At 27.9% G+C, this 14,872-nt stretch overlaps 1 protein-coding gene across 4 annotated transcripts; it reads right to left on the reverse strand.

The window, feature by feature from the left end:
* Positions 1-1,056: 1,056 nt before the first annotated feature.
* LOC111689677 (dynein light chain 2, cytoplasmic) lies at positions 1,057-14,395 on the reverse strand. Of its 4 annotated transcripts, none has more exons than XM_046947470.1 (3): positions 14,295-14,395; positions 8,108-8,362; positions 1,057-1,695 (listed from the first exon to the last, which is right to left on the reverse strand). In XM_046947470.1, the coding sequence occupies exons 2-3, from the start codon at positions 8,213-8,215 to the stop codon at positions 1,534-1,536; spliced, it is 270 nt and encodes an 89-aa protein (XP_046803426.1). In that variant the 5' UTR covers positions 8,216-8,362; positions 14,295-14,395; the 3' UTR covers positions 1,057-1,533. The 4 variants fall into 4 exon arrangements, with proteins under 4 accessions (XP_046803426.1, XP_046803427.1, XP_046803425.1 ...); XM_046947471.1 differs by having other exon boundaries at positions 14,194-14,335; XM_046947469.1 differs by having other exon boundaries at positions 13,923-14,333.
* Between the last annotated feature and the right edge of the window lie 477 nt (positions 14,396-14,872).

The raw sequence follows: 14,872 nt of genomic DNA on the forward strand, positions 1-14,872 counted from the left end.
AATAATTCTCTTTAAAAAGGTGCTGGATAAATAGGGAAAAATGGTTTCAAAAAATTATGTTAATTTTTTTTGTATCATTTTCAAAAGTGCAATGAGAGAGTGATAGAGATGATTAGGTTTTTTTTTTTAATTTTTATTTAAAAGTTTTTTTTTTGTTATAAAACTTTAGACACATTTTTCTTAAGGGTTTTTTTTTGTTTAATTAAAATAAGAAGACTTTCTTTATTTTGTTTTTTTTTTTATATATAGAGCACTTATGCGTTCATTTAGTTTTATTTTGGGGCAGTTTATACTAAAGTTAAATTAAACTAAAAAAAAGGCAGCTTAAATAGTGTGTGTGTGAGAGAGAGAGAGAGGGGGTTTAAAAATAGAGTTAAAAAGTGAAGTGTAAAGTAGAGACAAACTATTAACTGAAGTTTATATTAATAATTAAACAATTTACTATTGTTACTAAAACAGCTAAAGATTTTCTGCTTTTTTTTAAGAAAATTTTCTGTTTCCTTAAGTACTTAAAAAAACCTTAATTTTGCTTTAAGTCGAACTTAAAAAACCTTATTATCCTTAAGTACTTCAAACTTGCATTAATGTTCAACTGTTTTTTTTTCTAGTTTAAAGAAATAAATGGAATTTTTCTTATTGGTTTTCTTCTTCTGTATTAGTTGTTGTTGTTGTTGTTTTTTTAATCAAAAAATATATGTAAGTTTTCTTTTTAAAATCTTGTTTTATTTACTTATTTCTTAAGATGGATGGCCGTATTTTGTGTTAAGTTTTGCAAAAATTCAATTAATGTTTAACTTAAACATAAAATAAAATATTTTAAAATAATTTAAAGGGTTTTTCTTTACGCTCAAATTTAAAAAAAAAAAAAGTTTCAAAAACTTTCTTAAATTTTTTTCTCATTTCAATTAATTTATTTTCTTTTTTTTCTATATTTATTATCATTACAAAGTGTAGTGCTTTTTATAAATATTTCCATTTATAAACATAGAAAAATAAAAGAAGAAATAAACTTCAAATCCAAAACATTACAAAAAAAAAAAAAAATCAGTTCAAAAATCATTATATAAATTATTAAAATGTATTTAAGTAGTTATTCATTTAACAAATACTTCTTTTAGTATTCATTTATAAATTTACACACACAAATTGTTAACAAAAAACCCCACATATTACATTTAATTAAAACCAAAAAAAAAAAACTAAAAAGTTATGAAAAAAAATTTTCTTTTTTAAGATGAAATTGAAATTGTTACTATTTTTTTCTCATTTAATTACTATACGTTTTTCCCCTCTTCTTTTCAGCTTTTTGTATTTCTTATATTTTTTCTACATAAATTGTAAAATAGCTTAAATTCTGCTTTTTTTGTGGTATTGTAATTTTGTAGGTTTTTTTTTGTTTTATTTCTATAATTTCGTCATGTGGTTTACAATTTTTGTGGTTCAATTTAATGGTAGTTGTTTTTTTTTTAATTTTATTTTATTTATTATTATTTTGAAATATTGTGTTTTTTTGTTTTGTTTGTTTTAGCTAATTTAACCGCTCTTGAATAATAGAATTGCCACCTGGCCTAAGTAAAAGTATATGAAATGACGTGTTTCATGCGTTACATAGGAGCCGAAATTTCTTCCTACAATACAATGCCATGTGGGGTTGTATTTTTTGTCGAATTCCTTCTTGATAAAAGCAGCAATGTCCTGGAAAAGATGAATACAAAAAAAAAAAGAATATGATTAGTTATAAAATAGAAAATATTTTAGAATAGAACTAAATTAGGGGGAGTAATAGAACAAAACCAGAGAAGAACTAGAACAGAACTAGAAGAGAACTAGAAGAGAACTAAAACAGAACTAGAAAAGAACTAGAACAGAACTAGAAGAGAACTAGAACAGAACTAGAAGAGAACTAGAACAGAACTAGAACAGAACTAGTACAGAACTAGAACAGAACTAGAACAGAACTAGAACAGAACTAGAACAGATCTAAAACAGAACTAGAACAGAACTAAACTAGAACAGAACTAGACCAAAACTAAACTAGAACTAGAACAAAACTAAACTAGAACTGAACTAGAACTGAACTAGAACAGAACTAGAACAGAACTAGAACAGAACTAAAACAGAACTAGAACAGAACTAAACTAAACTAGAACTGAACTAGAACTGAACTAGAACAGAACTAGAACAGAACTAGAACAGAACTAGAACAGAACTAGAACAGAACTAGAACAGAACTAGAACAGAACTAGAACAAAACTAGAACTGAACTAGAACTGAACTAGAACAGAACTAGAACAGAACTAGAACAGAACTAGAACAGAACTAGAACAGAACTAGAACAGAACTAGAACAGAACTAGAACAGAACTAGAACAGAACTAGAACAGAACTAGAACAGAACTAGAACAGAACTAGAACAGAACTAGAACAGAACTAGAACAGAACTAGAACAGAACTAGAACATTACTAGAACAGAACTAGAACAGAACAGAACTAGAACAGAACTAGAACAGAAATAGAACAGAACTAGAACAAAACTAGAACAGAACTAAAACAGAACTACAACAAAACTAAACTAGAACTGAAATAGAACTGAACTAGAACAGAACTAGAACAGAAGTAGAACAGAACTAGAACAGAACTAGAACAGAACTAGAACAGAAATAGAACAGAACTAGAACAATACTAGAACAGAACTAAAACAGAACTACAACAAAACTAAACTAGAACTGAAATAGAACTGAACTAGAACAGAACTAGAACAGAAGTAGAACAGAACTAGAACAGAACTAGAACAGAACTAGAACAGAACTAGAACAGAACAGAACTAGAACAGAACTAGAACAGAACAGAACTAGAACAGAACTAGAACAGAACTAGAACAGAACTAGAACAGAACTAAAACAGAACTAGAACAGAACTAGAACAGAACTAGAACTGAACTAGAACTAAACTAGAACTAAACTAGAACAGAACTAGAACAGAACTAGAACTGAACTAGAACTGAACTAGAACTGAACTAGAACTGAACTAGAACTGAACTAGAACTGAACTAGAACTGAACTAGAACTGAACTAGAACTGAACAAGAACTGAACTAGAACTGAAATAGAACTTAATTAGGATTTAACTAGAAACATGTTACATTTCTTTTAGAAGATAAATTAAAGGTCTCGTTTATACTATTTCAATGTCCACCTATATATTTTGTTTCCAAATGTATTTTTAGTACATATTTTTCTAATCAATTTTAATTAACCTAATTGTCAAAAATAATTGATTTTTAACATGAAATTGTATACAGTTTTCAAACTTTCTTTTAGGTTTGAATTTTGTATACCAAAAATATAACTTGAGGGCAATATAGATGTTTGTATGTTTTAACATTTTCTCACACAAAATTGAAAAGTGAAAACATTAAACGGAAATTTAATTTAAAACTAGAAAAAAACAGCAGAATATTTACGCTAAAAAGGAAAATAATCATTAAAGAAATATTAAAGATTTTAAAAGGATTTGTTGCAATATTTTTCTTTTAACCTTTAGCTTTAATAACAAGGGATAAGGCCACTTGGTTTATAACAGTAACCTTTAAAAATGCTTTACTCTTCCTTCAATAAAAATGTATAAATATTTAGGTTAAAATGTGCGTGTTAAAAAAACATTTTGTTGTTGCAACCAAAATTGTTTGGTAATAGGAAAACAAGTTTATTTTTCTGTTTTTAATTCACAAATACTGAATTTTAATAAAAAACAACAATTAACAACTAAATATGGCAAAACAAAAGTGTTTAACATAACAACAAAAATGAAATGAAATTAAACTAAAACACGCACAAAATATGTTGAAAAACATAATAAAATATATAGAACAAATAGCAATATTATTATCTGTTTAATAGCACAAACTTGTGTAAGGAAAGTAAAGTATACATTTAGGCCATTTTAAGTTAGTCGTAGCCTACACCTAGGCAACACCAACACCAGCACTCAACTTATTACAACATTAAACTAACTGTATAGATTGTTTGCGTTGGTGGTGGGTAGAACCATTAAATATCATTAGGAGGAGGGTAAATTTATTATATTGTTTATAATATGTATGAAAGTATGTTGCTATTATAAGGTAGAGATAAACAATGTATGACAACTTTGTTAATGCATATTCTATAGAATTTATTGATTTAACAGTACAATTTACACATACATATGTATATACACCACACACACAGAATATACATATAATGCAGCTGCTAAATATCAAAAATATTATTTTATATTTAAACATAAACATTTTTATACACATTTTATTTGTTTTTAAGGTTTGCGTGTTTAATTATATTAATTTAACAAATAACATTTTTATATAAAATTCAAGTTGAATGTGTGTGTATGTGTGTTTGGTTGCAAGAAATGCTGAACTTCAGATTTCATTTTCTTTTACTGCTAAAAAAAGTCTACTTGTTATTTTCTTCTTCCCCCCCCTGAGTGTTGTTTACATAAAGTTTTTTTGCTTGGCGCCCTAAATTAGGCAATAGTTTATTAGTCTGGAAAAATTTTCCTCAAATTGTAGAATGTTTTGGAGCAAGAGCATTTCTTCTTCTAGACATGTAAATGAAATTTATGTATTTTGGGTTAAATTTTTCATTTCCATTTATTAAAGTTGTACACAAATATATTAAAATACTTATTCTCAAATCTAGAACTTAACATATGTAGTATGGGTCAAGTTCAGTTCTAGTTCAGTTCTAGTTCTGTTCTATTTCTGTTCTAGTTCTAGTTCTGTTCTAGTTCTTTCTAGTTCTGTTCTAGTTCTATTCTAGTTCTGTTCTAGTTCTGTTCTAGTTCTGTTCTAGTTCTGTTCTAGTTCTGTTCTAGTTCTGTTCTAGTTCTGTTCTAATTCTGTTCTAGTTGTTCTAGTTCTGTTCTAGTTCTGTTCTAGTTCTGTTCTAGTTCTGTTCTAGTTCTGTTCTAGTTCTGCTCTAGTTCTGTTCTAGTTCTGTTCTAGTTCTGTTCTAGTTCTGTTCTAGTTCTGTTCTAGTTCTGTTCTAGTTCTGTTCTAGTTTTGTTCTAGTTCTGTTCTAGTTCTGTTCTAGTTCTGTTCTAGTTCTGTTCTAGTTCTGTTCTAGTTCTGTTCTAGTTCTGTTCTAGTTCTGTTCTAGTCTGTTCTAGTTCTGTTCTAGTTCTGTTCTAGTTCTGTTCTAGTTCTGTTCTAGTTCTGTTCTAGTTCTGTTCTAGTTCTGTTCTAGTTCTGTTCTAGTTCTGTTCTAGTTCTGTTCTAGTTCTGTTCTAGTTCTGTTCTAGTTCTGTTCTAGTTCTGTTCTAGTTCAGTTCTAGTTCTGTTCTAGTTCTGTTCTAGTTCTGTTCTAGTTCTGTTCTAGTTCTGTTCTAGTTCTGTTCTAGTTCTGTTCTATTTCTGTTCTAGTTCTGTTCTAGTTCTGTTCTCGTTCTGTTCTAGTTCTATTCTAGTTCTGTTCTAGTTCTGTTCTAGTTCTGTCCTAGTTCTGTTCTAGTTCTGTTCTAGTTCTGTTCTAGTTCTGTTCAGTTTTAAAGCATTAATAAATTACCCTCATTTTCCTTACAAAATATTTATAAACCTTTATTTGCTTTAAATTTTCAATTACTGTTTACTTTTTTTTATTTTCTGTAAATCATAAATGTTAACACGTGTTTAAATTTATAAAATAAAAAACCCCACTTACACTCAAACACATTAAATGGGCTAATTTTATACTTTATCCCTGCAGTTTAGGCAATTTGTCTGCTTGTGTTTGTATGTGTGAAACCCCCCTAAGGGTATGCCACACTTAACATTTATAGCTCTACTCACGAGCTTAAACGTCTAGTTGTTAAGTGATGATGACACTTTTTTCTGCTCTTTTTCTGGCTGCTGTTTGGTTTTTATTTTTAAATTTTTTTTTTACAATTATATTTTTTTTGCGACAGTTTTTCTCTAACACGACTGACTACCTTAGGTAAAATTTAACAGCCAAGGCTGGAATGTTTATTTTAATTTCTTTTTTTAAGATTTTATTTTTTAAACTAACCTCTAAACTATTAGGGAATGAGTGAAAAAAAAATCACTGTCATTACCTTGGTTAAATGCCATGATGTATGGCTAAAGCACAAGTACACACACTCACCATAACAGACTTTGGCACACACTCTAAACTGAATTTGCTTCAAAGCTGAAATATTGTGAAAATATTATAATTTATGCGAAAATGTGTGTTTAATAGAGTGTGGAAAAAAACATAGATAAATATAATAAGAGAAGTTTCCCTACTTTCAAAACTCTTTTCGAATATGCAAATAAAATATTGAACTGCTCATGTTAGAAATTTTCCAGAAATGACAATTACATATTTCCCTTTCAAAATTATAAAGCTATTTATAGTTGGGGATTTTTTTTTTCGTTTTATATCTGTTATATTTAAATAAATCTCCTATCACTTTTTTTGTTTAGGGTTCACTAAGTGTGTAAGTGCAAGTCTAATGTGTGTATTTAAATACAGTTTACTTGTATTTTAGTTTCCAGTTGCTGCTATTTAAACAGTAGTAGGTATTTTGTCTACGGATTTTCCTTGTACATACATTTTCAGTGTCACTATTATATTGAAATTATTGATTTTCTTTTTGTCGTTATTGTTGGGTTTTAGTTTATTCTTGTTCAAAGTATGTACAACGCACATACATCATCGTAATCATCATCGTCATGCTAATGTGTGTTTATCATCAACCTACTACAGTTTTTGAATAACATATTTCCTGTTCAAACATTGATTTGCTTTTAAGGGAAAATCATAATAATAATAAAATAAATTAAACAGTTTGTAAATAACAAATAAATAACTATGTAGTTGTATTATTTAAAGTCAGTGAACTTAAACTAAATCTAAAGTAGAAGTGAACTAGATCTGAACTAGAATTGAACTAGAACTGAACTAGAACTAAACTAGAACTGAACTAGAACTGAACTAGAACTGAACTAGAACTGAACTAGAATTAAACTAGAACTGAACTGAACTAGAACTGAAGTAGAACTGAACTAGAACTGAACTAGAACTGAACTAGAACTGAACTAGAACTGAACTAGAACTGAACTAGAACTGAACTAGAACTGAACTAGAACTGAACTAGAACTGAACTAGAACTGAACTAGAACTGAACTAGAACTAAACTAGAACTGAACTAGAACTAGAACTAAACTAGAACTGAACTAGAACTGAACTAGAACTGAACTAGAACTGAACTAGAACTGAACTAGAACTGAACTAGAACTGAACTAGAACTGAACTAGAACTGAACTAGAACTGAACTAGAACTGAACTAGAACTGAACTGAACTAGAACTAAACTAGAACTGAACTAGAACTGAACTAGAACTGAACTAGAACTGAACTAGAACTGAACTAGAACTGAACTAGAACTGAACTAGAACTAGAACTGAACTAGAACTGAACTAGAACTGAACTAGAACTGAACTAGAACTGAACTAGAACTGAACTAGAACTGAACTAGAACTGAACTAGAACTGAACTAGAACTGAACTAGAACTGAAATAGAACTAAACTAGAACTGAACTAGATCTACCATAGAACTAAACTAGAACTAAATTAGATCTACCCTTTGTAATAAACTAGAACTGAACTATCACCTAAAACCCAATTTACGTCAATTAAACAGATTTTGCAATAATTATGAAAAAAAAAAACTATAACAATAATTTGCTTACAAAATCATAAATATAAACCCCAAACAAATAGATAAGATTAACTTGTAAACACAGAAAAAATATTATTTAGAGCAAGTTTATCTTATTAAACATTTCACTCAGGAGACAAATTAAACCTTAAACAAATAAAATCATAAAGATAGAATGTTTAATTTCAGCAAAAGAAAAATAATGATAACAAATTTGCTTTATTAACGGAGTAAAATAATTTTCTTTTCAAACCCTTTTGAAGACAAAGTTATTAACCTGGTTCGTTCTTTTTTTCATAATTATAAAACAATTACAATTTAATTGTAATAATTTCCAAGACTTAATAAATATGTAGCAATAACTAATGAAGGCTAAATTTGTTTATTGGTTTGATGAGATATGACTTACCTTTTCGATATTATATTTTTCCAAGGCTTGTGTCGCACAATCCACAGCATCTTGTTGCATTTCTTCGCTCATATCAGCATTTTTAATAACAGCTTTGCGGTCCGACATATTTGTGGCTTTTTTATGTGTGTTTGGTTGGTTGGTTAGTTGGGTGTGTATTGGTTGTTTATTGATTTGTGGTAATTTTGTAGTTGATTTTACTTATATAATATTATTATTATATTATTTAACTAATAAAATTCAAAATAGACAAAACTGTAAAGAATTAAAAAAAGAGAGAAAAATGGTAATGTTAAAATTGTATGTTTATTTTAAGTTTTTAATTAGTTTTAAAAAGTTTATGTTTGAAAAAACTTCAGAATATAGAATTGAGTAGCCTGCCTTTTACTTAAATTTATAAAAGATTTGGAAAATTTAACCTTTTTTATATTAGAACAGAAATGGAACTGAATTAGAACTGAACTAGAACTGAACAAGAACTGAACTAGAACTGAACTAGAACTGAACTAGAACTGAACTAGAACTGAACTAGAACTGAACTAGAACTGAACTAGAACTGAACTAGAATTGAACTAGAATTGAACTAGAATTGAACTAGAACTGAACTAGAACTGAACTAGAACTGAACTAGAACTGAACTAGAACTGAACTAGAACTGAACTAGAACTGAACTAGAACTGAAATTGAACTGAATTAGAACTGAACTAGAACTGAACTAGAACTGAACTAGAACTGAACTAGAACTAGAACTGAACTAGAACTGAACTAGAACTGAACTAGAACTGAACTAGAACTGAACTAGAACTAGAACTGAACTAGAACTGAACTAGAACTGAACTAGAACTGAACTAGAACTGAACTAGAACTGAACTAGAACTGAACTAGAACTGAACTAGAACTAAACTAGAACTGAACTAGAACTGAACTAGAACTGAACTAGAACTGAACTAGAACTGAACTAGAACTGAACTAGAACTGAACTAGAACTGAACTAGAACTGAACTAGAACTGAACTAGAACTGAACTAGAACTGAACTAGAACTGAACTAGAACTGAACTAGAACTGAACTAGAACTGAACTAGAACTGAACTAGAACTGAACTAGAACTGAACTAGAACTGAACTAGAACTGAACTAGAACTGAACTAGAACTGAACTAGAACTGAACTAGAACTGAACTAGAACTGAACTAGAACAGAACTAGAACTGAACTAGAACTGAACTAGAACTGAACTAGAACTGAACTAGAACTGAACTAGCACTGAACTAGAACTGAACTAGAACTGAACTAGATATCAACAAGAACTGAACTAGAACTGCAATAGATCTCAACTAGAACTGAAATAGATCTGAACTAGAGCTGAATATTCCACTTTAAACGAAGTTTTTCTTTAGTCCCACTTTTGCTGAAATAGTATATCTATGTTTAGCTCAAATTTGGCTTAGCGGCAATCTTCAGTCTTTATATAAACTAATAAAACTACGATCGTATACATTTCTAAATTGTAGGACCCTATTGAACAATTGAACTTTTAATTACTTAATGATTAGTCAATGAAAACTTCCTCTTATAATTTTATTTATTTAATAAAATTACCTTATAAATTTCTTCTAATTAACTATAAAACTATTAGTCATTTTAATTAATTTAACCAAATATCTTAATTTATCTTATAACAAAATAAATCATCAATGAAATTGTATTTCTTTTCAATACAAATACAACAAAAACCATTACCCCACACAATAAACAAAACCAAAGCCGGCACAATTTGTTTGTTTGTTCAATTACAAAATCACAATTGTAATGCATTTGAAATTTTGTGTTAAAAGAAAAAAAAAAACAAAACAAACCAAAACATTGTTCAACAATATAAATAAAAGCAATTGGAAATAATATACTACAATATATATTTTTATTACGTATTTCAAGTGGTGGTCAGTCATTGAGTCACTCACTCATACAGGCAGTCAAATCAGTCAATCAGGTTCAGTTCAGTTTATTGTATTTTCTTTATTATATTATCAATGAAAGTAAAAGTAAATAAATGGTGGGAAAAACATTTATTAACTGTAGTAACAAATGAAACCGAATTCAAATTGCTCTAAATATTATAGGTATTTGTAGTTATGTATGTAGTTTATTTAATTGTTTAAGGTTAATAGCTTAATGTAGGTTTGTGGGTTTTTGTTACAGTGAACACAAGAGCAGGTGTAGCAGAGCTTAGGGCTAAATTGTGTTTAATAACTAAACAAATATTGTTACGTACGTTACAAAGTATGAAGAGAAAGACAAATTGTTATATATGTAGTATGTATTGCTAAAACCCCTACGTTAGGTTTAAAGAATCCTAGTTTGTATCGTAGTTGGCACTTTAGTTTTGGCAATTGATCTGTTTTAAAACAGAGAGTAATCATTTGATTCTCATCTAGAAACTGTGTTAATCTATGGCGATTTAAAGACTTTATATCTATTTAGTCAGGCTTGTGTTCGTTGCCAAGCTTCGACAGAATTGCATCTCACTTGCACCAATTGGGTGTATAACTCCGTATAATTGTTTCCAAATTATGCGTTGTTTGCATTGCGTGCTTTCGTTTTACTTACCTCATTGAGGTTATGTTAAATTAAACTGGTGGAGACCAATAATAATACTTTGGATTTATAATTTGTTCGGGGCTCCAACTTCCTATATGAAGGTATAGGTCGATTCGGAGGGCTCTCACCGAACCAAAGTGAAGTTTTTTAATACTCGCCAACAAACTTTAAGTAAAAAAAGTCTTTCTTCCGTGTTTTAATATTAAATAAAAACATATGAAATTTTGTTAAATTTTTAATTAAAATTCAATTTAAAACTTAATTTTTTACAAATTAAAATATTTTCTTTCGGTTAAGAAAAAACACAAGCAATTACTACAACAAAGTTGCCAGATAGCTTTTTTTGCAGTACAAAGAAAAAGTACTGTATAAACTGGTGCAATATGTGCAAGAAACGGCGCTGCCATATGATTTTATAAGAACTTTAGCCATTTGGACGATTTTTTTTACAAGAAAATTATTTTTTATTAATAAGAATTAAAATTTTCTTTAATTTTTATTCAAAATAAATGAAAATTTAATATAAAAATTAAAGCTAATTTTGTTAATTTTGTAAAAACATTAAAAATTTTTACAGATTTCCACATATAAAATATGTAAATAGAAAGTGTTTTAAATGTAACCTAAGACCTGGTTCACACTAGAAAACTTTTTTGGGAAACTTTTGATTTTTGTGTGTTAGAGAAAGGGAACGAAATATCAACCATATCTTTCTCTCACACACAAAATCAAAAGTTTCTCAACATAAGCTTCCCAGTGTGAACCAGGTCTAATAAGTTTGAACAAATTAAGGTTGCCAGATGATTTTCAAAATACTATGGATGAATTTTGGAAATAAAATTAGTAAAAACTGCTTTAAACTAAAATAAATAAAGATACTATTAGATTTTTATGAAAATTAAATTACAAGGTAAAAAAAGGTTTAAAATATTAACTAATTCGAACATGAAAAAGTTTTTAAAAAAGTGTTGTTCAAAATAAATGAAAACTAACTATCTCTAATCCTATTTTATAATTGCTATAAAAAATTAAGAATATCTTTTAATAGTTCTATATTTTTAAAGGAAATCGTTAACCTATTTAAATAAATATAACATTTCTTTGTGTTACTTAAAATTGTTTTTCTTTTTAGCAAACAAAAATCTTTATTGTATTAGTCAATTGTTTCTAAAACTGACGTCATCTTTAATTTAAATTGAATAGTTATTTTGAATAATAGTCTGAAAAAAAAACAAAACTATTTTTGGCTTAAGAGAAAAAAACACACAAAAATAACAAAAAACCCGTTTTCCTAACAACCGTAAAAGGTACCAAACAAATTGAATTTGAATATTAAACAGCAAAAAAAACTAATATACATAAATAACTTTAAGTTTAAGCTATAATGGCATGTTAAGTAAAAGGTATTTTTTATTATGAAAAAAAAAGACAAATTTAAAGGAATCGATAATTATAACATAGGCTAACTGCCTAGCTAGTTAATCTACTACAAAAAAGCAAGGTTTTTAAACGAGTAAAAAAACTATTTTTAGCTATTAACTTGCTAAAATTAACACCTCCTACTTAAATATAAAGATTTTTCTTTCTATTTCACACTACAAATTAACTGCCAGTTTATACATGACTTAACTTTGGATGCACCGACAAATATAAAATACACATTAACAACATCCTCATCTATTGCTAGATGCCTTCACTGTTGCAAATGACCAAGAGCGCTTATTGTTGTTTGTATAAGTGTGACTCAGTGTATTTGGTTAGAATCTTTGTATTTAGAAAACTTGTATAAAACTTTATAATAACACTTGATTGCATCCACTTTGCTACGGCTATACTAGTTAAACTCTCTTGGTCTATTGTTTTGCCATTTTTTTTCGTCCAAGTTTAAAAGTCAATTGTTTAGTTTGAAAATAAAATAAAGTGGAAAAAAATCATTGAAAATTAATGAATGAATAAATGCATAATGTTATTGTTTGAAAGAGCAGACATCATCATCGACATCATCAATATTATGACAACAACAATTAGGGTGTTTTTTCATTGCTATTTTATTTTTGTCTAGGGGAAGTGGGTGTGTGTGTCTAGGCACCTACACATTTGTAACAAAAATAAAATAAGATTTTAAAATGAAATATAAAAAAAATAAAACACCTGTAAACAAATTGTTTTTTGTTCAGTAAAGCATATCATATGCATTTTAATGCTTAAAGATATCAAGATTTTGTTTAAGTTTTAAAACTTTTAAGCTCTAATTACGGAATAATTAAAATTGTCCCTGACATGGCTTAATAATTAGCCATGAGGAAAACCGAATATTTGAGAATAAAAATTTTGAATTTGAATATTACTTTTTAAATCCTTTATAATTTTCAATATTTTGATCAAAATATCTGAATCCTATATTTTATGTTAATTTCCAATCTGGCATCCTAGTTGTAATTATAATTTTATTCAGTACATAATTTACATTCTTTTAATTGTGAAATTAAACTTTCAATGCCTGATTGTCCGTGTTATTTTTTGTTAAACAAAATCTAAATATTTTTTTATCCTGAAAACCTTCAAAAATCTAATTTCATAACGAATTTCCAAAAGTTGTGTAATTACTATTAAAATTCCCATTCACACTACATTAATATCAATTCTTAACATCTGGCAACCTTATGTTTACATTAATGTTCTCTCATCTTTTTTGGTTGTAAATAACCAAAATATAACGGTTTCTTGCACGATCATTAGCTAAGATATGGTAACACCTTACACATTTTTTAATAAACAAAACTACAAAAACAATACATTTGGCACACAAGAAAAAAAATCGCAAAGCACACATATCTTTTAAACAAAAAGAAAAATACACAAACTTTCGAGAAAATTCTTAAGATTGCTGCACAAAACTAAAACACAGCAAAAAAAAACTAAATTCTACTATTTAAGACACTTTTGGCTGAACTTTTTTGTAACCCATAAACTTCCTGGTTCCTTTTTTAAATGAATTGTTTTTCTTGCTTTTTTTAATTTAACCCTGCCACCCACTTTTCGTACTGACCCTTTCCCTTTTGTTAAAACATTTAACATTTCTTTACAAATTTTTTGTCATGTTCGTTAGGAACTGTGAACTCTTCGTGGTTGTTACCGCTAAACCACCTTGATTTTTTTCTTTTTTAATTTTGCTATACCTATGAGTGCTCTGCTTCTTTGGCTAGAAACATAACTCACCGCTTGGAATTTATTTCTTTTTGTGGTTTGGTTTCCTCTATTGTCTCTTGGTATCCTTTTTTTTGGGCAAATTTATTTCAAAAAACTCAATAATATTTCCTTAATTTTTCACACATAAACTTTTCAAAAATTCAATTGTTTAATATTAATTTCAAAGAAAACTTGTTAATTTTTTTTTATTTTAATACAACAAAGCCACAAAGTAAACTTTTTTCAGAAGAAAAAGGCCAAAAATGTTAACAAATATTGTAAGTTATTTTTAATATTTTACTTGTTTAGTTAATTCTTTGGCGCTTAATATTTGTTATATTACCGCAAACGTTTTATTGTAATAAAATAATTTAGTTTTTTTGTAATATGTTTTTTACGAACTTTTTTTGCGTGTTGCTTGCACGGTGTTTTTAATATGAATATTTTTTGGTAGTAATTGTGTGTTTTCTTCACATACCGGGAGTTGATTGGATAAATTCAGGCGGCTTCTATCAGGCGACTTCTAGCAATTTTCAATGTATTTTTAAAAGTTGCCAGACATAAGTAACACAAATTCTGTTTGTATTTTATGAAAATATCTATAAAAATGTTTAAAATTTTGTTTATTTTAGGATATAACTATGTACTTTTTATTTATTTTTTAACGATAAATTATATATTTTGTTTTTCATTTAAAGTTTTAAAGGTTTTGTGAGCTTTTTTGCTTATTATTGTTGAAATCCCATTTTTTATTATGTTTTTGATCTGGCATTTTTATTTTGTATGTTTTGACAGTTGTTAAATGGTTGTCAGTGCCTATTGTGATTTTGTTAGGTTGTGGTCTTTGCTATGTATATAATTATTGTGAATCTTATTATGGTTGTTTTTTAACTATTTTGCTCGTATTATCATTTGTTTAATTAAAAAAGTGGTAATTCTACTTTTTATAAGCAGTTGGCAATACCTATTTTGACTAGCAG

This window comes from Lucilia cuprina, chromosome 3 (genome assembly GCF_022045245.1).
Source record: "Lucilia cuprina isolate Lc7/37 chromosome 3, ASM2204524v1, whole genome shotgun sequence".
In the NCBI taxonomy this organism is placed as follows: domain Eukaryota; kingdom Metazoa; phylum Arthropoda; class Insecta; order Diptera; family Calliphoridae; genus Lucilia; species Lucilia cuprina.